Source organism: Bradysia coprophila, chromosome IV (genome assembly GCF_014529535.1).
Source record: "Bradysia coprophila strain Holo2 chromosome IV, BU_Bcop_v1, whole genome shotgun sequence".
Taxonomy (NCBI): Eukaryota; Metazoa; Arthropoda; class Insecta; order Diptera; family Sciaridae; genus Bradysia; species Bradysia coprophila.
Genome location: NC_050738.1, coordinates 10,448,481 through 10,472,038, shown reverse-complemented (window position 1 = coordinate 10,472,038; position 23,558 = coordinate 10,448,481). Strand labels below are relative to the sequence as shown.

Here is a 23,558-nt window from a genome sequence, read left to right as displayed (position 1 = left end):
TGTTGAACTAAAAGCGAGGGGAAATTACGCGAGCAAATACTGGGACAGGTGCTATTTACTATTGGTGACCAATTCACGCCGTAAGTGCGGTCGAAATTCAAAATGGAAAGTGAGGAGGCCTTTTTAACGTAGCGTCATTTTCATACAGGGAAGCGTTGAAATGTATTTTTTGGTTCACTTTTTCATCGAATCGTTCACTCAAAATTCAAATTTTAGGCACACTTACATCGTGAATTAACGCCTTAAGTGCACTGACAATTTAAGGAACGTGAGAAGGTGTTTTTAACGCAGGTCATCTGTTATCGGTCCCAATGATAAAAATGAGCGATGATCTCGAAATAGTATTATCGTAGAAAAATGTATGATGTTTTAACAATTGAAGTAACAGATTTTGTGTGAAGCCGCGAGTTCCTGAAGAAACGATGACTAGTAACGTTTCTTCAAGAACTCGCCCTTTCTTTACGAAGTCGTCGTTTCTAACCATTTTGAAAAAGTAATATTCCTTTTACAACATATCAAAGAAGAAGTGTAAAAACTGCGAGAAGTATCGAAGACTTACTGAAGAAACGGTGGGTTAATGAAGAAATATCGACTAGCCGTCGTTCCATCAGGAACTCTACGTTTCTTCAGTCGTCGATACTCATGTTGTCGAAACTTCAGTGCAATAAAATCTGTTAGGACCAGCGTTCATGGATCTTTATCTCATCTACTGGTGGACCGAATTTGGAAGAATCCGAGATGCTCGGAGGAAAGTCTAACCAGGGGCGTTTTCAATCATTGATTCGACGGTGGTGTCGTGTTTAATAAACACTGTTTATACAGGGAAAAAAACAGATTTCGTCAAAAATGGTTTCTTTTATTATTCGTAGCAGTATAATTATCGGATTCAATCATTTCCTTTCAAAAATACTTACATTTGTCTCTTTAGTAGCGCGTGAGCATTCAATATGAACGATCGACAAAATAATGATAAAATTATAAAATTAGGTTAAAAAGTTCGTAAAATTAATTAAAAGATTCACAAATCAAAGAAGAAAATTAAAACGAGGAGAACAGATTTCGAAATGGAACAAAACTTAACTCTGGTCGGATTTGTATCCGCCATTTGGACTATTCTTGGCAACACTTTCAATATTGGTGCGAACATTCTTCAGTACATTCTGAGTCTTACAAATTTCGCGCCGAATATCACGTTCCACCTGCTCCTTACGATTATTGGAAATTTTCAATTGAGCCAGAATGTTGGTGTAAGCCTTGTGTGTGCCGGCAAGTTTACGTTTTAACTCGGCATTTTCTTTATCGACTTCGGCACAGTTATGTGGTGCAGTGCCATTCTGATTGTCAGTCTTCGATGGGGAATTGTTTGTGGTGGTTTCAGCTGTGGATAATTCAAAAAAAAAATAGTTTGAAGACAAGATTTGGAAATAGGGTGCAAACACTCACCTTCTCCGTCATCCTCCAATAGAATACTTCCCATCGCCTTGGTCACCTTTCTCAATTTCGGTGTAAAAGGTGAATCCGTTTTTGTGACCATGTCTTGGTTCAGCTCACTTCCAGACGTTCTTATCGCATCACTTTCAATTCCCAGATCCGGTGATGGATTGCTGGGCTTCAGTTCATCGGATGTGAAATCAGACTGGTCACTCAACTGATACAAGTAGCGAGCATTCCCTTGACTAGCCGATTTTGTTAACTTGTACTGCGTATCATTCACAACCAGAGTATTCTGCAGCTCAGCGTTCGACTTTTCCAAATATCCAATGCGCGAGTTCAACTCCATTTTAACATTGGCCGCTTGTTCCAGCTTGGCCAGCAATTCATTGTTCTCTTGTTCCACAGCCAATTTTTCGGACATTGCTTTCGAACGCTCTACACTCGCCTGCGATGCTAATAAGCTTGCCTCGCCCAAACTTCTGCGCAACAAACGAATATTCTTCTCGGCCTCGATAATGTGGGAGTTCAAATCTTGTTCCGTGTCCTTCATTAAGTCGATTATAGATTGCGATTCAGCGTACTTGCTGGTAGCCGTATCTAATTGACGCACAATTTCATCGTATTTCATTTTTGCCACGTAGTCCTTTTCCATTTCCGACTGAAACTTGGCATTCAGATCTTGTTTCATGGTGTCCATGGCTTTCGATTGATTTTCCATAATTTCATTTACTTCACGATCATGTCGACTCTTCATTTCTTCAATGTCATCGGTCAACGAGCTTAATTTCATGGTCGCCACACGCAGATCAACATTGGATGCATCCCGTTCAGTAGTTAGTTGCTGCAAAGCAGCCTCCTTTTCACTCAGCAATGTTCTCAGCCGATTCAACTCATTGGCATCCTGTTGGACTTTGCCTTTGAATTCGACAATTTCGATTTCCAGCATTTCGTTCACATTTTGATGTTTGTCAAGATCCTTGTTCATATCGAGTAACTTCAAATGCTCTGCCTGCAACTGATTATCCTTCTCGACCAATGTGCACTGAGTCTTCAGAATTTGATTGTCCCTCTCCGCAATAAGTAGTTCCAGTTCGGCAATTCGTTCCTGGTATTTCAGCGGCGAATTCTTGCGCGACGATTTGTTCAAATCATCTTCACTGGCCGTTGTCGACTTGGATACATCGTGTCCAGTCGACCTGCTAGTATTGACGAATTTCGACGATTCTTCTAGTCCAATACGGGCAAATGAAACATTACGATCCGGTTCTGACCAGGCCTCCGAATCGGAATTCGGATCAATGACAATCGGCATCATCTTTCGATCCTTTTTCGCGTTCTTCTCGACCTCGCCTTTCAAGTTGCGCACTTCGGCCCGTAACATTTCGATCAACATGGATTGACTGTTGACTGACTGATCGAATGACGAATTCTGGACGTTTTCTTTGTTGTCGAGACTGATGTTCAAAATATCGGACAATGAACTGATGTTCGTTAGGTTTGAATTGTTCATCGAGAAGCGACCGGTCATCGAAAGTGAAATATTGTTCAGGCTGTTGGAAAGATCCAAACTCTTGTCCACCGCTTTTCGCATTGCCTTTCGACGATCTTGAGCCAGAACACCCAGAATATCTTTGTGCTTCAACAACGAATCCAAGAATTCAGCCAACTCCTTAAGTCGAACAGTTAACATGCCACACACATCAGCACAGTCTTGTCTCCATTTATGCGCCTCTTCTGCCCCTTTACGTGCTGAATCGAGTTCGGCTCTAAGACTTTCGATTTCTTCATAGTGACTAGATTTCTGCAACAAGAGAGGAGAGAGAGAGAGATTGCGTGAGTTTTCCAATGGGACACAATGTATGGAAAGAGTTTGAAAAGTAATAGAAAATAATAACTTACGGTTGGCGTTGAACCAGTGCTTGCATTACCCTGCAATATAAAAATTTAAAATTAGAGAACGTAGTTCAATGGACATGAAACTAAGATCTTACCTGCAGTCGCTGACGCAATTGGTTCAATTCTTTCTCTAATACATTTTGTTTCGACATAAATACCGCCACACTTTGACAGGCTTTCTCATATGCAGAACTTTTCTTCTCCAATTCCACCGTTTTCTCTTGCAATTGATCCTCGAGTGTGATGATAATGCAGTCTTTTTCAGCTAACTCCTTTATACTGTCATTGGTAGTTTGCAACGATTTGGTTTGCTGAAATTTAAGCAAAAAAAAAAGTTTTGAGTTTAGCTTCGAATGCACCTGATTCATCTGACGGATCCAGGACATAACAGTCCACCGTAAGACCGGGGTTTGGAAGCTATACCATAGGAAAAACATTTGGTATACAACTATCAACTTTGAGTTCTAAAAAGGCCTTAAGGAGGGTATAGGTCGTATGTATGTCTTGGCTGTCACTCATTGCTAAGAATCAGATTTGATTTGTCTTGGAGGACAGGCCTTGCGATACCAAATTTTATTTTTGAGTTTTATTCTTCATTCTTCGCCTTTGTTTTATTTTCAATTTGATCTCTCTCTTGGCTAAGTGATACATTATAAGCATACCCTCAGTACGGCCTTTTTTAGCACTCAAAACCAAAAACCCGTAAGGGTCTATTTGGTAGCGTAGAAGCCATAGGTTCAAATCGTCGCCTTATGAAAGATTGATATACTCCCAGGCTTTCGATAAGTAAAGGTTTCCATGAACTGATCCATCCATTCAAATATAAAGCGAAGAAAATTTAGAAAATTTTTGATCCCGACGGAGAATGTGAAACTTGGATAAAATCTCCCGATTTTAAGACACAGTGAATTATCCTAGCTGTGAAGTTTACATACAACAGCTGAGTACATCAAGTGTGAGATCAAAACTTTTGAATTTTTATTTTTTAGAATTATCATAACGACAAAATCAAACAAAATTCTTGACTTTTTGTTTAACACCTAAAACGAAATCAATTTATGGAACAGCTCCACGACGAATGTGAATTGTGCTTTGACTTCAGCAGTTGTTCTTGCATCTTCCTCGCTTTACTCCGGATTTTATGCTGTTCTAATTCGTACATAAAATCTTTCAGCATCTTATTTTCGTCGAACAAATGTTTATTGTGTCGCTCCGTGATCGACATGTGTCCCTCATACACAGCCAGTTGCTTCTTTGAATCGTCAATGATTTTCTGTTTATTCACATTTTCATTCTAAATCATAAGTGGTTTTGTTAAGACTGCGAATGCATAACAATGTGTGTGGAAGCGTTAATGAAACGGGGTGTCTTACGTGGAGCTGTTGCAACAAACGACTCTGTTCGGATATTATCTTTAATCGAATATCGTTCGAATGGTTGGATTTGTTCAATTTGGTTAACGTTGCTGTGAATTTATGTGCGGACAGTGCAGTTCCGTGTTCGGCCGGACATTTCTTGAGATAAAATTTGAATTATTTTGAAAATATCAAACAAAATTCTAGCGAAAATTACAAAATATTTTCATCGAGACTTCACTAAAAAAATGAAAAGTCGAACGTTACTAACACAAGACAAAACCTTACTTTACTTGAAACGAGAACTTAATCGATCGTTAGGGCCGCAGATGTAATATCTGTAACGATACGCTATAGCAGCGGTCTAGCCACGTATCGAAGAAGCTAACGATCGATCATGTATTGCTAACATTAACGCTAAAGTAGTGTCGCTAACATCATAAAAATTTGGTAAATTCATGCAAAAATGATCTGATACGCGAAACGATCGTTGCTGTTATACGAAACGGTCTTTCTATTAAGGCGAGGCTTAGGCGCTTAACAATGCAATGTCAACATTTGCGATACATAATAGGGTGTACCGGTTTTACAAACGAGAAGATCAACAAATTATTTTTCATTTAAATTTCCACAGAAAATTGTCTGCCAACCTGAGACAGTTTGTCTCGGCAGAATAGCCTCGATGACTTGCTTAAATGCTTAGAGAAGACTAATGCAATGAAGTCTTGATTTAAGAGTTAGTTTTGACTGAAGCTTAACTCAGAATTGTTCGGTCAAGCCTGATTCAGGTAACCTGAAGCTGACATCTTTGGAGATTCCTCTTTTCATGGAAATTATGTGTGCAATGCCACAATTGTTTATTACACATCATACCGCATTCGAATTATTGCTGGGAACTCTACGAGACGTTTGATGATCTGAAATATAACTGTTTCGAACCTTCAGTGGAAAATATTTCCCAATTTTAAATCTGCCCAGCTACGTTTGTACTCAGTCATTTTCTTCAATGTGGCGCTTAGTTGATGCAAATCATTTTTATTTGATCATCGCTGTGCAATCCATGACAAAGCTTCGTCATCAACGATAAGCTTTCAAAAACAAACATTTTTTGGGATATGAATCAATAGCCGAAAAGTCAGAAATTTTTGTCTGGATGACTTAATGCGGAACATTGACACACTTAAGTTGTCCAAAAAAAATATGATTCAAACTCCCTACTAAACTCACAATTTATCTACGTGTTGAAAAGAACAGTTTTATCATCGAGAAAACATCCTGTGACTTATACATGAAAAATGATAGCCGCATGCCCAAACAACTCATCGATCTTTCGTTTTGATCTAACTAAAAATCAACTTCAAATTTGGATTGAAACTCACCTCGAAGCTTTTCTCATTATCATTCTTCAGTGTCGAGTACTCCTCCTTAAGCTTATTGTATTTCTCCTCCCATAATTCGACTTCGCATTCCTTTTCTCTCAACAACTTTTCCGTTTGGATCATTTGTTCGGTTGACTCAATACATTTAACATTCGATTCCCGAGCACTGCTCTTGAAATCACATTCCACGATCGACCGACCCAGATAATCACCGATGCTTGTATTATCCTGATGCTTTTCCATCGAATGAATTTCCATCTGCAATTTGACAACAAGCAATGTTAGGACATTCACCACAGTCCAATTTTCCATGCTGAATTTACCTCTAAAAATTCAATTTTCCTATTCAGTTCCTCGATGGTTGATTGGCAAGCCTCTTCTCTCGACTTTTGTGACTGTTCCATCAGTTCCAATGCAGTTGCAGCCTCGCACAATAGATTTTGTTTTTCCTTCAGTTCGACACGTAAAGCTTCGGCTTGAACCTGAAAACACATCATTCGATTACACTCTCACATAGAACACGACCAACGTCATAATAAGATTATACAACGTGAATCAATTGCAATTATTGTTCTGGGTTGGTCATTGATGTATGGCATAGAAATTTATTGAAGCGAAACAGACATCATAATTTTATAACAAACACAAAACGAGCTTATTGTCTATGTTAAATTGACTTAGACGCATTTGAATGGGTGAATTAAAAAAAAAATTTGATTTCAATTTATATAGAACAGCAGACTTACCTTAAGATCAACATTTTCTTTAAACAGCGATTCCGAACTTTCCGGCAAATTGGAGGATGAAGTCTTCTCTTCCATAAAATAAATGCGCAGCTTCAAATTGAAATTCTCCTTCCGTAACGCATTCAGTTGCTCGTCATGTTCGCGAATCGAACGACCTTGACCGGGCGACGTGCTTCCACCAGACATTGGAACGGCGAATGGCGGCGAACGATAACCCATAGCGTCTGTAAATATGAATGACGATTGTCTTATTATTGTTTGAAATTTGCAATTTGTTTGTAACATGGAACGGACTGATTAATCTGAATTCGTTGATATGTTGCCAGAAAGTTTCCTGTTCGGTAAACATTTTTGAGATGAAATAACCGGATGGAGATGCCAAAATATTATTTATTACAAATTACGAATTGACGAAGTATATATTGACGGAAAAGTTTCTTCTTTCTATTTTGTTTTTCGTATTAATTTTCAGTGGCAAGGGCACTTTTGTTTGGAAAAATTTTTATTATTGAAAAACGAAACAAAAACAATGAAATTTGGGGAAACGAGATTACTGTGATCGTAAAAAACAATCATGTCGCCAACGAAATACTGTTGTACAGACAACATCCATTTGTGACAGAACCTGCACCATTAGCATAATATCAAAGTCTTACTACTACTGATACTTACATGAGTTATCCATGGTGACATCTTGCAATTGTCCGGGGCTTGTGCTGAAAATAAAAAAGACATTTTTTGATTAACTGGTCACTCAAATTATTTAAAAAAAATCCTTGCAGTGCAGAATCCTACGATCAAATAACCTATACCACAAACATTTCAGAGACGATTTTCAAAAACTTTTCCTCCTAGTATTACCGACAACATTACCAAGAGTTGAGGCCCATTTGCTCAATAATAGAATCATTTTCTTTGTCAATTTAAGAGTTTTTAAGTTTAAGATTGACACAATTTTTCATGGTCGGCGAAGTTTGACGATTCATCAAAAACACACTTTCGACCAACGCACTTCAAGCAGGAGTGGTCCTCTAAATAGGGTCCTGAGACTGGACAGTGTATCGAACAAATTTTGACACTGTAAAAAAATTCGGGCAATTTTTTCATACAAAATACTACTCTATTTGACAGCTGTCATTAATAGCAATTTTGCTTGAAGTGCGTTGTTTCGACCAATGTTTCACAAATTCAATAGTATTTGGTTACTTTGGGAAAGTTGTTAATTATGATGTCCCACCTAATGGGTAGGTCAAGTCCCTTTACCGATGAAAACATTCTTTTATTTTAACTTGAAAACGCGCTACGATCAGTTAAAAACGGCTTAAAAAAAGAACAATAAAATCGAAGGTTATGAGGAAGTGGATGAAGTTGTAAGACCCTTGACTAATAAAAGTCAAGGGAACCTTACTTAACAGTCAATGGAGAGATTTTTTTGAATTTGAAAAATTAATATTTGACCTCCAGGAAAGACAATAATTTATATGGGCCACATCCGATCCTCAAACCGTTACGCACCCCTAAGTCTTAATATAGATGTCTCATCGTACAGACCTGCATCAGAATGTGCTATCGCTAACTAATTGCGCCTTTGTATAATTGCTTTTGTCAACGTATTAATTACGAATTTTTATGATGATGATTTTGTTCAACACGAAAAAATGCAAGTTTCGGAATTATTCAAATTGTTGAAGAAGTAACATTACACACCGAACTAAAAATAAACATCAAAGAAATTGGGATGCTGCTGTCTTACACGAGTGACGAGTGAATAAAAAAAATATTTTCTTTAAAAAATTTCTCTGTAAATCTGTGTAGTCATAAGAGCCGGGCCGGAACATAATTTGAAGGTGAATGAAACGGGTCGTCTTCTTTTAAAGACAACCGGGATAATATTAGGCGATCAACTCTGATTTATCCAGCAAAAGGTTCGTTGAATTTAAGATATTGGAGCGAACCAGGAGACATTTTAAACGACAGTCGACATGTATGAGAAATTTCTCTCGATCGTAACCGTTCTATCGTTCACCTTTCTTACACAAAATAAATAATTTTTCTGGAGGAAATAAAGATCTAATCTATTACTATACGGCTCGACGCAGCAACGGGATATTAATTTAAAAAAAAACTCCAATCAACCAACAGCTCTTCATTTTCATTCTGTTTTACATTTAAATTTCAATGAGAACGAAAATTTGGTTCTGTATGTCGTTTCTATTTCTGAAATTTCAGATAAACCGTTCACACAGTTTATATTAAGTACAAACTTTAAGTACGACGGAGTATTGCTACGAAATGAAAACGCAGATACAGATTCGGATTCGAATAGAAATAGCGTAATTATGTTACATTCATCACTACACTTATACACTACTCGCTTTTCCGTAATAACACATAGTTAGATGAACCAAGACGTATAAATGTTTAAGATGATAAACAAGACAAAAAAAATTAATCTGTAAGGCCATGGCATCTATGGTAAGTTAAGATAAGAACTTTCACAAATTGGTGGTCTTCGACCTAATGGAATAATTGAAAATGTCGAGTATACTACACGACCGGAATTGTGAAAAGCGACACGTTTTAAGTGTCAATGCTTTACTTGAGTTTTTGGTTTCTCCATATTAATGTAAAATTCACAAAAAGTCAGTAAACCACAAAACAGAAAATGTCTCGGTTTTCAAAGTTCCGTGCGTGTAAAAATCTATTTCGACATCAGGTCTCATAATTATTGTTTTGGTGTTGGGAAGGCTACAGTCTTACTAGAATGTAAGGTCTAAAAACGTATTCCCGATATAAAGCGGAAGGTAAATTGCACTCTACCTTCGCCTAGTAGACGAAGACAAAAACCTCGCTTATCGTAGAATTAAACCTTTAATTTTCCTGGCTCTCCATTCAATGACATAGAACCGAGTAAATTAGTAGGAATAACACATCCACACAGTTTTTGGCATTTCATCTTCTTGTTTCCCAGAAAACTTAAAATATAGCTTAAACAACGTCTTACCAAAACGGACTCAACGTCGGCCTTTTTTTCGGAGTCGCATTACTTGTGTTGTATCGAAATATTCCGGCCATGACTTGGACTTATATTCAACGTAAATCAATTTTCCAATAACATTAATGTTTCCGGATCTTCACGTTCCGTTTCAGTTTAATAATATTTTGTGTATAACGGATAGTATACAATCACATCATGAACGTTTTCACACTGTTTTTTCGAACAACACAAAATTTTTTATCTTTTTAATCAAAATAATTGAATTCAATTAATTTTTGTTAAAAAATACAATCAGCAAGAAAGGATGATCACATGAGTCATAATCGTAAATTGTAATAAATCTAATTGTTTACGGGCACTGTGTAGTTTCATATAATTTGGATGCAGATGATTTGGTTAAATATCCACAGCAGACTAACACACTTTGGACATAAAATACATATTGTAGTGAACAACAGAATAGTATAGTGGACCTAAGAATAGATTCAAACACCAGAGCAAACAACGTCCGAATATTTTTTTTATGTTTGTAGATATGCCACAGTGTATATACTAGGCTCAGCCCAATTTAATTAAACAAAAAAAATATTTGTGAAACTACAATTTCTTGACTGAATTAAAAAAAACGACGAAAATTTATTAAATTAATTGTTAATCTACTTGGCACACAATTCCGGATGATGTATTCGATTGTTTATTATATTTTGTTTAAGAAATGAGGAATATGAGAAGGTGCATGGTTTAGCAATGAAAGTATGTGAAATATTATTTTAGCTTCGTCTGACTTACGTAACGATTCGATGAATTTACATTATTTTTATTTTACGATTAGAAGTTTTTATTTTGGCGATTTCGTAAACAGATTTTTGTTTTGCCGCTTCAAATTTCTATGGATACATGCAAATATTCTATTACTTTCTGGCTTTTGCGCGGTACAAACGTCGTCACAGAAGAAATGGGAATGTTGGGTTAGCCGTAAAAATTTGAATTTTTTAAAAATAAAAATGTAATTTGCGCTATAAAATATTTGTCAGGAGATTTGTTAGCGGTATATAACCTGGGGTAGCCGTAATTAGCCGTAATTAATGATTGCGCGAAATTATCAAAAATTTATAAAAATTCGCAACGCCTGAAAACTTTAGGAATGGAATATAGTAAGAAAATCATTTAGGAATCGATTCAATTGGTTTTCCTTAGGGTCGAAAGTTGCGTATTACAACCCTAGGGATGAAAAGTAAATTTACTTTAAGCTCAAAAGCATGTAAAATTCTCTACATAACTCGGGATAAAAATGGAAAGTCTGGTTTTGTGTGTTTTATTGACAAACACCGCATGAAAACTCTATTTTCACCATTTTATCACTTTGTTATGTAAAGGACAATTTTTTTAAAAGTGTTGGGAGTCTTGGGAGCTTGGGACCCTCTTTCTCAGATGAAACTTCGGGAGCCTTCGTATTGTAAGGAGATGCGGGAATAACGAATTTGTGACAATAAACAGAAAAGAGGAACTTGGCACTATTTTGAAGTCACACCTTCGTCAACTGAATACTATAAAAAAGTCAAGCAATCATTGGCTTGGAGAAATGATTTTTTAATTAAGGCCAAGTTCTGTGTTTAATCGTTAAAAATTCGCCATTTCCCGCAAGTCACGTGAAAAGTAACGTATTGACCTCAGAAAAAAGTACAAAATGTCATTTTCTCGTAAAACATACACTTGCATTGAAATTTCCAACTTTCTTTCACCTCGGTGAACAAGTAACTATTACACAGTTACCGAACAACTGTTTATCTTACAAGTGTAGAAAAGTTTGCGCAAAGATGTTAAAATTGCTAACGCGAGGCGAAACCGTGGTTGACTTTAAGACCCGAGTTTCATTTTTTTAAATTATAGATTTGCTTCCCAACTTCCATTTACGCACTCAAGTTGAATATTACGGCACAGCAGTACATTATAGCACATTACCAACATTATCGACGTGTGGGATGCATTCCTCTCCTTCGGCTCGAAACACAACCTTCCCACACACCTTAACAAAAAATGTCACAGCAAGACGGTACTTTGTTGTATTGTGGTCAGAAAATACGAAAGAAAATATTTTTAAGCGAGACGGTAATGAGTCGTTTTCTGACCGCAAGACAACAAAAGTTATTGTTGAATAGCTATCACCGAAACATTTCAGAAATTGTTTCAAACCCGAGATAGTCAGATTATTGAAGTTATTATGACCTTCTGAACAGTGAAAAATTTTACGTGTTAGGGTATTAGTAGAAGATAAAATTGTAAACGATACTCGAAATAACAAATTTTTAAATTTCTCTCTAGTCGAATTTTCTACGTACTTCCGTCGGTTTAAAGATAAAACAACGATCAAACGATTGGATAGGTATTTCTAGTACGAAACTTTTCCTTTTCTTTGTATATCTAGTTTCAACATAATCTCCAAATTTGTGTCAACAAAATTTCAGTTAAGCAACTTCAGGTTATAAATCTAATTATAACGAAATATATACCACGGATATTGGTGTTGATGTTATCGTTATAAGTCTAGAACATGTAATATAAAATGAATAAGATAATGAAAGATAAATAACAGTTTTGAATTCATATATTTTACGTTGTAGAATGTAGAGGCAATAAAGAACCTCTTTTCGAACTGATAAAATGTAATACGAATTCAATGTAAAAACAAATGCATAGCACAATCAACAAACGTTCATTGGTGGATGTGTCATTGGATATTATATTTATTTGCAGCGTATCCACAATATGAGATGATCAGCATGAATGTTCTACTGTTTACATTAACAGTCGCATTGTGTACAAATATTCGTTTAACAAAATGTTTATCATTCGTCAAAGTTCATGATAGAGACGGTATGACCATGTGGATTTTTAAAAAGAACATTTCAGACTTTCGGTGAAATAGATTCAAAGTTTTATTTTTAGAAAGTTTCATTTCATGTTTTTTAATTCCCACATAAAATGCTCCCAAAAATCTAATACACAAAAAAAATACGAATGATAACGCAATATGTACACAATGACACTGTGAAGTGTAACCCAATAAATTTGAATTCATTTCGTTGTGCATGCATAATTAAATGGTAAAGGAGAAGTGAATATTGTACGTAAAAGTAACTGAACTGGTTACAAAACAATGTTTCGAGAATTGATTAAGAAATCTGTGCGATGGGTAGAATAACATTAAATTGCAATAAAATTGAAAACTACAGAGATAACATGAGAGTTCTTTGACTTTGGCCTAGCGCAAAAAAATAGTCATCTATCATCGAAACGATTCGAGAGGACGTGCGATTATCTCATTGGATAATTTTCGCATTAGTCCGCTAATGCTTCACAGAAATAAATTTCAGTTAAAATTGTCAGCATTTTATTTTCTTATAATGAAAACATTGGATATGTACACCGAAACGGAATAAATTCAACAGAAATAATGTTATTCATGTGGGTGATTTAAGTTGGTGTCGCTTCACATTACAATATTATGTTCATTAACAATACTAATTCTTTTCAGTGACCAAATCAAAGTCGAAGTAATTCTGTTCAGCTGTTCAATTGACAGTATAAAGACTGTGCATATATATACGAACGTATGCTTACATTGCTAACGGCTACGGTATTCGTCAATAATTTAATTTGAATGAAGCGACGATACAATTGTCTGCGAATTGACTCGAAAAATCTTTCATTGTATTGATATAGCCTGACCTCAGTACTAAACGGACAACCGTAATTGCCTTCATATTGGTTGTTCGACTAAAATATCGGTTTCTGTTGAAGTAAAAGATTTGGTATCTAACCGTCGTGAATAAATTTAGATCAATTGAAGTAGTAGATTCAACACTAAGTTTTTTGTTAGAGGCTGCATAAATGCATATCTGATGCAAGGGTTAATGTCTTCGTCTCTATCAGCTGAAATAATGCCTAATATAAATGTATTACAGTGATTTTAGAAATGTACTCACAATGGCAACTTAATCATTTCGTTGATAGAAAATAGGATGAGATTGAAGTTATGGAACTAATGGATGTAGAGATGACCCACTGATTAGTATATTTGATACAGTTTTGGAACTGTTGGACTTACGAATCGCATGAGTTTTTCATTATCTGATCGAAACGATGCAGATAGTCAAAATCTAAGATTTTACGATTCAAAACTTCAGGCTTAGAACTTTGACTATTAGAATTTTCTCAACCGCCCTCCACATGGTTTCCTCAGCAAGCAGTGGTACGTGTACATATGTATCTATACACACACTTTAAAAACTGAACTAATAGACTGAAAATAGTCTCTTACTCTATTCAAAATAACAAATGCAAGAAAACTACAAGCGTTAACATCCGGAACATCTGTTAACAACATCTTACAAAATGTATCTCGACACGTGATAGGTATGTATGCAATGTATGCACCGGAGGCTGTAAGTGAATTTTCTATAATATAATTCAAAATGATACGAAAATCCTTTAAACACGAATGTCTACCCTTAATAAGGGTCCCTTATGCACCATAGTACCACTAAACTGAATTATTTCCGTTCCGCATAGTATATCAAATGGTATCCGTTCATCAAGCACAATATCCTTGAATGAAATCATACAGATTCTTATGTGCGACAGTCGAGGCTGTGAAAATTTTGTGTGTAAAACGATTTTCTTCTTTTTTACTACGTCGATAGCATTCCGTAGTGGTGTCTACCAGCATTCGCTTTCATACTACAATGTTATATAGATAGGTAGGTGAAGGTATCATGTATTTATGTATACAATATTCGGTGTAATCCGAGTGAAGCGTATTTTTGTATATAAGGTGATCGCCTCGTACGCGTAAGTATGAGCTATAAACAGACATTTTCTGGTAAACATATGGCTATTGACCGACAGAACTAATACTAAAATTTTGAAAATAGTTTTTCGGTTCAGTTTCTCTAATCTAATATTTATGACTTCTCGTTAAATTTTAAGTGTACCATAGGAACACTAAGAAGATTTATAAATAAGACTCGGAAAACCATCGATGATAAATATGTACGTCATTCAGATGACTCATGTAATCATCCCCTTCAATACGATCGAATACGAGAAACGATGTGTTTCACACCTTATCCGTATAGAACACAATCCATAATTGGTAAAATTACAAATTCATTTTCAAGTTCACATTGACTAAATGCTTTTTCACGTAATTGCTCGAACTTCACTACAACGACATCACTTAATAATGCAAATAAATTAGTTACAAAAAAGTACGCGCAAATTGAATAAAATTAGACTCCTTATTGGTCACTACACAAAAAAATACAGAACGAAGAGCAAACTATACAATGTGATTCTGCCACACACATATAACAGCTGAATATTCAACGATCCAATTCACAAAAATTTATTTTTATAAATAATTTTCTTTAGTGTTCTTTATATTAATTGCAATTCATATGAAAATGGTAAGCACACAATTCGGTACTGTATCAGCTGCGCATGATCAATTAATGCTGTGTGTGCACTCAAGTCAGCCCGAGATAAACTGAACAAAATAAAATTGAAAAATCTTTGACTAGTAGAGGTTTTCATATATGATAGAGAATGTTTTCACGAAATGTATACAATTCACGAACGAACACTGTCGTACGCTCCGAGCAGTTACAATAAATGAAATAAAAAATGTTTATTTGTTGGACGGAAAAGGAAGGTCTGTACATGTGTATGTATTACAAGAGATTACTGATATTTTTAAGGGGACTATTATAGCTTCAAAATAGAGAATTGTGTAGAAGAATAAGACGATTTGCTTCTTTATATTGTTAGGGGCGCTAACGCCGAGTGACATCAATATAGTCTAGGTGTTATTTTCGGTACAGATATTTCGTCAGTCTTTTGATTGAGTGGAATTAATCCAGAAATGTACAATGGAGAGAATTACTGTGGCGAAATTTTACGCGACAAACTGAACCACGAATATCATCTGTAATTGAGAGGAAACGATAGTCAGCTACTTATGTAGTATGCTTATGCTTTTCCATTTGTTTTCTTGTTCTGACCTACTGCACCAACAACTGGCATTGAAAATCTTCATAAAAATTTATAAAGCCAAGAAAATAAACTCTTCGTAACCCTGTAGTTGCGTGCTGATATGGACAACGAAGAGAAGTGATAAGAAAACGAAAAACTTCTTTCGGCGCATTATTAACTTCCATTTCATTTATAAACTTATGTAGTGGTTATTCAACATTGAAAGTAGACGCAGAAAATATGAATCACGAAATATGTTGTGTTGCAATTACATGTTTTATATGAACAATGGGTACAAGAGCTCAAGGGTTGGTTTTAATGGTTTATACCTGGAAATTCGGTCTATAAATAATGAGCCAGGTAATGAGTTTGGAAGTGATATCAGATATTAGAACTCGTTGAAAGAAGAAAATTTAAAAATAAACAAAATTCGAACATCTGTGAGAAGGCATATGGTCTTATACTTCCTTGAAGCACAATACCAACAAGGATGAGGTACTGAAAATGTTTTTGTTTTATTGTCCAGATCCAATAAGATTTGATATTCAATCCGACCTTGGAACCCATCTTTTACCTTGATTTATGTTTATGAGGTGAGTTTTTCCTCATAACATATATGTAAACGCTTGAGCTTCTGTTTCAATCGATGTAGCAATCATAAATTCACATTTTCTGATTCATATTTTCTATGTTTACTCTCATTTTGATAGTATATGACACACAAGCCAATCAGTATAATAGAAATGGTGAATAGTAGATCACAGCCTTGCTGAGATTTTTTTTTAAGGAGTGTGGGAAGGTTGTTTTTCGAGCCGAAGTCGAGAAATGCATCCCACACGCCTCAACGAAAAATTTCCCAGCTATCAGAAAATGCGAAAAAACGGTTTTGAGCGAGACTGCCCTGGTAAACATTAAAGTACTAAAGTATCGTGAGTATACGTTTTTCGAACGTTTGAGACTTTTATTTTTACCAGGGAGTAATGACGCATTTTCTGGCAGCAAAATAAAAAAGTAGTTTATCGATTTTAACCAATTCGCTTGGTTGTAGATTATGTCTGGACTTGTAACTGTTACAACTGACGCAACTGCAGAGGTAAAAAATAATTTGTTTTTTGCTAGTTGATTCTAGGCCTTAGACATTCTGAATCTGAAAATTCAGAAATTCATTAGAAGACAGTATTATGCAACTACAAAAAAAAGGTTGAAATTCTTACCTGCAGCAGGTAACTTTGTCTCCAGGTTATCTAGAATAGCTACCACAGCTGTAGCGCCTCGTACAAAAAAATACAGAGGCTGTAGCAGCTGTTCTAGATTACCTGGAGACAAAGTTACCTACGGCAGGTAAGATTTTCAACTATTTTTTGTCAGTGAATTTAAGAAAAAATACCACGACAGCCAAAACTTATCGGGTTCTTGTCGTCGCTGTAGAATAAATATGTTCACGAATTTTTGTTGTCGAAAATAACACCTAGAAGACATCATGATCTATATTTTTTACATTTATCCAATAAATATTCTTGCTAAAAATGGAAAATTTTAACATTTTGTGGAAATATTTTTTTAAAATTTTGTATTTTTTTAGCAAATTTAGCAAATCAATTTTCCAAAAATAGTTTTGCAAAATGTCTCGACCAAAAGAATGCCACTAAGTTCTCGAAAATATTCTTATATTTTCCTGTAGTTAGAGCTAGGTAGACCTTGAAATGGGCGAAATCCTGACATTTTGCTAAACCCCAAATGTCAGCCCTCCCAAGTGAATGCGATAATTTTCAGATGTGTAGAATGTTTGAGGACTAGAATAAAATCAAGTCACAAAAAAAAGGTTGTATGAAAATTCTAAAAAAGTCTCGATGACACACGAAATACCTTTTCGAGAATTTGAAGAATTTTCAAGGTAAACGAGCCATCAGAACAGTCGGAGCGTTTACTGCGACTGAGCCCCGTACGAACCCGTATTTCTATTGCGTACGTGACCCTAGTGCGTCTGTCGCCCTACTTTGACCGTAAGCCTATTGCGCCCGTTAATGTAGTTAAAGTAACATTATTATGAAATGTGTACATCTTAGAAATTGCGCATAGCGCAATTACGAAGCCCCGTACGACGTTCCTTTCAAATGTAACAAAAAATTAAAATAGCCCTAAAATTTTAATTTATTGAGTATAAATACACATAGGGCTTAGTATCGGTCTCAGTCCGAGGACCCAATTTTTATTTCAACAATATTCTATTTGACCTTGGATTACCTTCGAAATGAAAAAAAAAATACGAAAACGGATGAAATTTACTCGAGTTATTTGTAAAATACACAAAGGGCTGAATAGCCCTTCACTTTTAAGGCCCTAACTCACGGTCCACTCACCCGATTTAAAAAAAAAATAATCCTGAATTGGTATCGACAATACCTATCGTTTGCCGTTTCATTTACATTTCCATCGTTTATTTTGCCGTAGATATCCCCAAAAGACCTGAAAACACTTAGGTGGCCCTAACTCACCCATCTTCGAACTTAGCCTCAATATTTCAACTATCTTTCAGGAAAAAAAAAATTGAAATCGGATTTGATTTACTCAAGATATCGACGTGACAGACAGACAAAATTTTTATTGCGGATTCGTTATCTATGAACATAGGCAAACACTTTGCCCTTACCGTCTGCTTTGAATTCCATCAATTACACACGGCACCGTAATCCTATAAGCCCCTTTGTACTTCGTACGGGGCTAAAAACCATATCAACAACAACGCTGACAGAAAATGCATGTTTATCGTTATTAAAAAGGCAAACCAAGGTGATGTTGGTTCAGATTTCAATTTTTCATGTGAGCCTATTTATGTAGATTCAGAACAAATATTTCAAACTTCAAACTATACCCAAGTAGAAATAACAACAAATTCAAATTCCCTTTTTCAATAGAACATTACCCAGACCTTATTTTTGTCATCGATGTCATGTATGACTACAAATATTTGTAAGCGATGAGCGCTGACCGTTATGTGATTGTTGTAGCAAAGGATTTTATAGAACATTTATACGAAAAAGTATTAACAGGTAGCAGAAATCGATTCAATTTGCAAACATTTGATTTTAAAGTTTTGCAATAAATGCAGGAGTTGATAAGAAAATGGTGATCAGGGTGAACTATACAATCTAGCAACGCATTTGTTTGCTGTCAACATTAAAATAATTTATAATTAATCTCCATTATGCAATTAAAAACAAGAAAAAAAAGGTTGATCAAGAGACCTTAGGTGACTACAAAATCTATAAAATTGCATGACCTTTGATGAATCGGATGAATAGAACGATAACAAATCGACCAAAAGATTTTGCTGCACAAAAACCGTTATTGGTTATCAATTCCAACAAAATGGAATTGTTGATTGTGTAACACCTCATTCGGTTCAGATTATAAACGTCTTGATGTCTACTCTTTCCTTACCTTTGGTCAATTGACTGATCTTCCGGCAAGGTGTCCATGGTTATTTTCTCTATTTTCACCAAACAAAACAATAAAATTATTTAAAAATATCTGAAAGCACAAAATTAAATTAAACAAAGCAAAACTTATTAGAGCCAGACTTTGAAAATTTTCAACTGATATTCTTTGACAGGTATACGATGAATGCCGATAATGAATTGAAAATGAACTCTGGCGGATGAGCAGCATACTTTCAGTGTGTCCATCTATTAGACAGTTGTTGAATTCATGTAATCACTTGTTTTGGCGCGGCAATGGATAGTGACTACGAACGATGAATACTAATTTGTTTTCTCAACATCTCTCAGAATATTTAGATGATAAATTCAAAAATGTTAGCATAGATCATTTCATCTCCTAGTGTTTGCTACCTGACGTTACCTTGTTCTTAGTATTTTCAATAGCAGATTCATAGAAAAAAACTTTTCTTTCGCTGACTTTAACGAACGTTTCACTGAATTAGCCAGCTGTATTTTAAGAAGAAGCAACTCACTTTCGATACAACTGAAGATCTTTTGTTAATGGGCTCAAATGAACTCGAAGTACTAATTGTTGTAAGTGTAACATAAGTAGAACGGGTTGCGTAGTCGGTATAATTTTTCACTAGTCTATATCACTCTAAAAACAAAGCGATCATGCTCATCACATTTTATTATATTTTATGGGGGATGCATAGGGGTTTCAGAAACAAAATAATTTAAGTGGTGCATGTAATGCTTATATACTCTCCCTAGTTATAAATATCGTAATAATTTTCCAACAAAAATGATTCATTTAACTCTTCAAAGGCAGCTCTGACGTTGACGTGGACAATGAACCTCTTATGCCTGCAATAACACCTTTCGTCTGCTCATACAGGGACTTAACTGCGCCAATTAGACACAATACAGTTGTGACATAAGCCGCCCATTTCAGTGCGTACATAATCGGAACGGTTGACCGACGACTGAAATCTCTTAGGTCGTAACCATGACTGGAACAGGAAAAAATCGAAATTATGTTGAAGTTTGCGTTACCGTCAGAGGTGGAGTAGCAAACCTTATGCTCGCCATTCCGATTGCGAATGCAATAATGCCGATGACATTGTGAAACCATCTGCTGTATACGGGTTTGATCCATTTTCGGATCTCTGGCGCCCAAAGAGCAATTGTTCCATTTAAAAATGCGCCCATCATGAAAAATATCGAAATGATTCCTGAAATGAAGTAAACATGTTTTTAGGTTTGTAGCTGCTTTGAGTGCCATTTAATTTGTGACCGAGAGTCATCCCAATTTTTTTTTACAACAAGGCTTTTCTATCCTATTGGCATTCGGTGGTCTGTAGACATCGAAAAATAGTTGCAGTGAAGGCAAAGCACTCAAAACTCAAGATATGCCCTGAGTACAAGGAATTTTCAAAGAAGTCGAAAAGACAACTTTAGTGAGGATCAATTATCTCTTGTGTTTCCAACTGATTGAAAAATCTTAATTGCACCGACCACTTCTTCTAGGACGCGTAACGGTTTATCATTCGGTGTATTACCTAGGAAGGAATGATAATTGTTCATATGATGCTTTCCATAGGCGAACCATTGGACGAGAACTCCCGAAATTGACAGAGTCGACCCGACCGCTTGCATGATCCAATGTATATTAAAGCGTGACCGTCTCGAATGTTGGCGACTCCATGAATTTCCTTGGTAGATCCCAATAATGGCCTCTGCCATAAGCAGGTGATACTTTTTGGGTTGGAAGCTCAAATTAGTAAAAATGCGAAAGTTTATATAAAAGTTATTTGATACGAACCCCAATGCCAGCCAGCCATATATGCAAACTTAAATTGGACGCACCGATATCCCTAAGAAAGAAAAGTTCAAATCTTCGATTCAATAAATTGATTTCAAAATCCGAAATACCAGCAGAAAACTGTATAATAAACGGAAACGACTGCGATAATTGCATGATTTATCGTATTGAAGTACGGTTCAATTTTATCCCAAAAACTGGCAAAACCCATCTTCAGTTTCACTATGCCACAGAACACTGTGGTCAATTCCCGGAAAGAGTTCGATTACAACTAAAACTCAAGCGTAAACCTTCAAAAGTTTTCGGTTTTAAACACTTTTAGTGTTTTTAATTTACTGATAATAAGTTAGCCGTTTTGAACTTATACGTGCAGTGTAATCAGTAAATCTGATAGTACGTGCAATATTACAAAGGAAAGTTTATCTACGAATTATTATAAGCGTGGCATTAGTCTGCTATAAATGTGTAGTACCTCTGTACTGCTGAGAAGTCTGAGTATTGTGGTTTTCCCTGCAACATCAATCATCAAACGGAGTTTTGATATATATCTGGATTCAGCTTTTAGAAACAGAAGGTCATCTGTTGGCGTGGTGCTAAAACAACTCATTTTTCAGCTACGTAAAAGGTGAACTCGCACACGATTTTTCGATACCAAAATTTTGTAAAAGCAGTCATTAAGTCGATGACATGGCTAAAAATCATTTTCAGCAATAAACTTGTGTGTGCGAGTTCACCTTTTACGTAGTTTAAAAGTGCGTTCTTTTGGCACCGTGTGGCAGATTCCCCGTTACCCATCTGTTGCCGACAGCAACGATAAAAATATGCGATGACCTACGGTTAATGTGTTCTTTCATAGCAAAACGACGGCAGAGTAAATAAACCAGGTAGGAGCGCTTGGTTTGACAAGGGACCTGAATTATCTAGAAGCCTTGTAGGTATTTTGCGAGAAGAACGACCGACATGGTCTGTCTTATAAGAACAGGCTGGATTCCAAGACAAAACAACTTTAACAACATCATTTCGCACGGTAAACGACCAGACAGGATGACACTAATTCCATGTAGCAGAGGCAAATCTCTTTTGTGGGATGTCACAATCATTTAAAACATTTTCGAAAGAAAATCACTATTCACTTAAGGTGCTTTCGACAGTTTGTGAAGTTGCGGGCCAGAAACTAAAAAATTTCTTACAAGATTGAAGATTGATAAGACTTCCTGTATTAAAAAATGCGGCTTTTATCTTCGGAACGTTCGAATTTGTAATTTTTGGTCACAAGGCAACTAGCTGACAGAGAGAGAAAAACAACAAGACATCATTCGCATACAGTGTACAGAAATTCCACACGTCCCAACCCCCATTTAGCTCTAGAGATTACTTTAGCTAAATATGCCACATGACGGAGTAATAAAATTCAAACGATCTAGGGCTAAAATCTGACAGTCCTGCAAAGACAAACATTTTTCTTCGTTGAGAGAAGTTTGAAATTTTCAATCTGCCGCAGGACTTAGCAGACCAAAATATATCATGCCGACTATTTTCATTGTTCATAGATATCTCCACAGAACAAGGGCCTGTACAATTGTATAGTCATTTACGTCACAAGGACATATAGCATTTTCGTGTGACGTATTGAGTTTTTCCAAAATTGACATTTTTACTTTCGGTTCCCTTAGCAAGCATGAAATAGTCAGGTACCTGTTTTGGACGATTGATTTTAGGCAATTTCGCGGATAGACCGAACGAAGAGAGGTCTAAAAGCGAAAGTGCCTTAAATCAACCGTCCCAAACAGGTACACATGTGAATTTTCATGCAAAGGGCAGAAAACCCGAGAAAATTTGAAAAATTGCCCTCATTTTCGGCCCCGAACAACGCATTTCAAGCAAAAGTGATACTCTAAATAGGCTACTGAAACTTGGCAGTGCTCCATACAAAATTTTACACTGTAAGTGGGGATAAAATTTCATACAAAATAGTACTCTATTTTACAGCTGTTATTAATAGCACTTTTGCTTAAAGTGCGTTGCCCCGAAGTATGAAAAATTATATGACGTAAACACCGTAAACATCATCTTGTTAACTGCTACTCATCTGTTATCGACATCGAATATAATAAGCAATAAGCTCGTTTACTAGTGCTATCATGTAATATCAAAACTGTGTGTTTAGAACTGATGAAGTAACAGATCATCACATGCCACAAAACAGAAGTTCTAGATTACGCCGTGACACTCTTGTCGTTATGTACTTAAATCACCAAGTAACGAAGTTCATTATAGGTTTCTAGGTTTATATTAATTGAGATATATGGACGTGATACTCGTCATTATTAGGACAAATACCTTTAGTGTTGAAAAAAAAATCTCATTCGAAACTGTTGTCAGTGTCATCTATATGTGCGACATATTGTCGCGCATGTTCATCGCTTCATTTCGCGAGTTCATTTTATTGCAA

The 23,558-nt window shown here is 35.9% G+C and overlaps 2 protein-coding genes across 5 annotated transcripts; both read right to left on the bottom strand.

The window, feature by feature from the left end:
• Positions 1-835: 835 nt before the first annotated feature.
• Positions 836-19,486, bottom strand: LOC119066171 (centrosomin). 4 transcript variants are annotated; one of them, XM_037168469.1, is made up of 10 exons: positions 14,934-15,358; positions 9,815-10,049; positions 7,483-7,526; positions 6,811-7,034; positions 6,388-6,546; positions 6,065-6,322; positions 3,426-3,641; positions 3,334-3,363; positions 1,444-3,235; positions 836-1,378 (listed from the first exon to the last, which is right to left on the bottom strand). In XM_037168469.1, exons 2-10 carry the CDS (start codon positions 9,883-9,885, stop codon positions 1,077-1,079), a joined length of 3,096 nt encoding a protein of 1,031 aa, XP_037024364.1. In that variant the 5' UTR covers positions 9,886-10,049; positions 14,934-15,358; the 3' UTR covers positions 836-1,076. The 4 variants fall into 4 exon arrangements, with proteins under 4 accessions (XP_037024364.1, XP_037024363.1, XP_037024365.1 ...); XM_037168468.1 differs by having other exon boundaries at positions 9,815-10,018; XM_037168470.1 differs by lacking the exons at positions 9,815-10,049; positions 14,934-15,358 and adding an exon at positions 19,283-19,486.
• A 480-nt stretch (positions 19,487-19,966) lies between these two features.
• LOC119066174 lies at positions 19,967-21,412 on the bottom strand. Its single transcript, XM_037168475.1, has 5 exons — positions 21,217-21,412; positions 21,107-21,158; positions 20,844-21,039; positions 20,360-20,516; positions 19,967-20,294 (listed from the first exon to the last, which is right to left on the bottom strand). Exons 1-5 carry the CDS (start codon positions 21,315-21,317, stop codon positions 20,096-20,098), a joined length of 705 nt encoding a protein of 234 aa, XP_037024370.1. The 5' UTR covers positions 21,318-21,412; the 3' UTR covers positions 19,967-20,095.
• Positions 21,413-23,558: the final 2,146 nt, after the last annotated feature.

What these genes read in the sequence shown, in the direction of transcription:
- LOC119066171 (XM_037168469.1), bottom strand. Translation starts at nt 9,885, where the DNA reads ATGGCCGGAATATTTCGATACAACACAAGTAATGCGACTCCGAAAAAA. An exon ending in AAGAAAATGTTGATCTTAAG is followed by an intron (nt 6,547 to 6,810) that starts GTAAGTCTGCTG and finishes ATGTGTTTTCAG; the next exon opens with GTTCAAGCCGAAGCTTTACG. An exon ending in AATTGCGTCAGCGACTGCAG is followed by an intron (nt 3,364 to 3,425) that starts GTAAGATCTTAG and finishes TTTATATTGCAG; the next exon opens with GGTAATGCAAGCACTGGTTC.
- LOC119066174 (XM_037168475.1), bottom strand. Translation starts at nt 21,317, where the DNA reads ATGGGTTTTGCCAGTTTTTGGGATAAAATTGAACCGTACTTCAATACG. An exon ending in TATTATACAGTTTTCTGCTG is followed by an intron (nt 21,159 to 21,216) that starts GTATTTCGGATT and finishes TTTCTTTCTTAG; the next exon opens with GGATATCGGTGCGTCCAATT. An exon ending in CAATTATCATTCCTTCCTAG is followed by an intron (nt 20,517 to 20,843) that starts GTAATACACCGA and finishes ACTTCATTTCAG; the next exon opens with GAATCATTTCGATATTTTTC.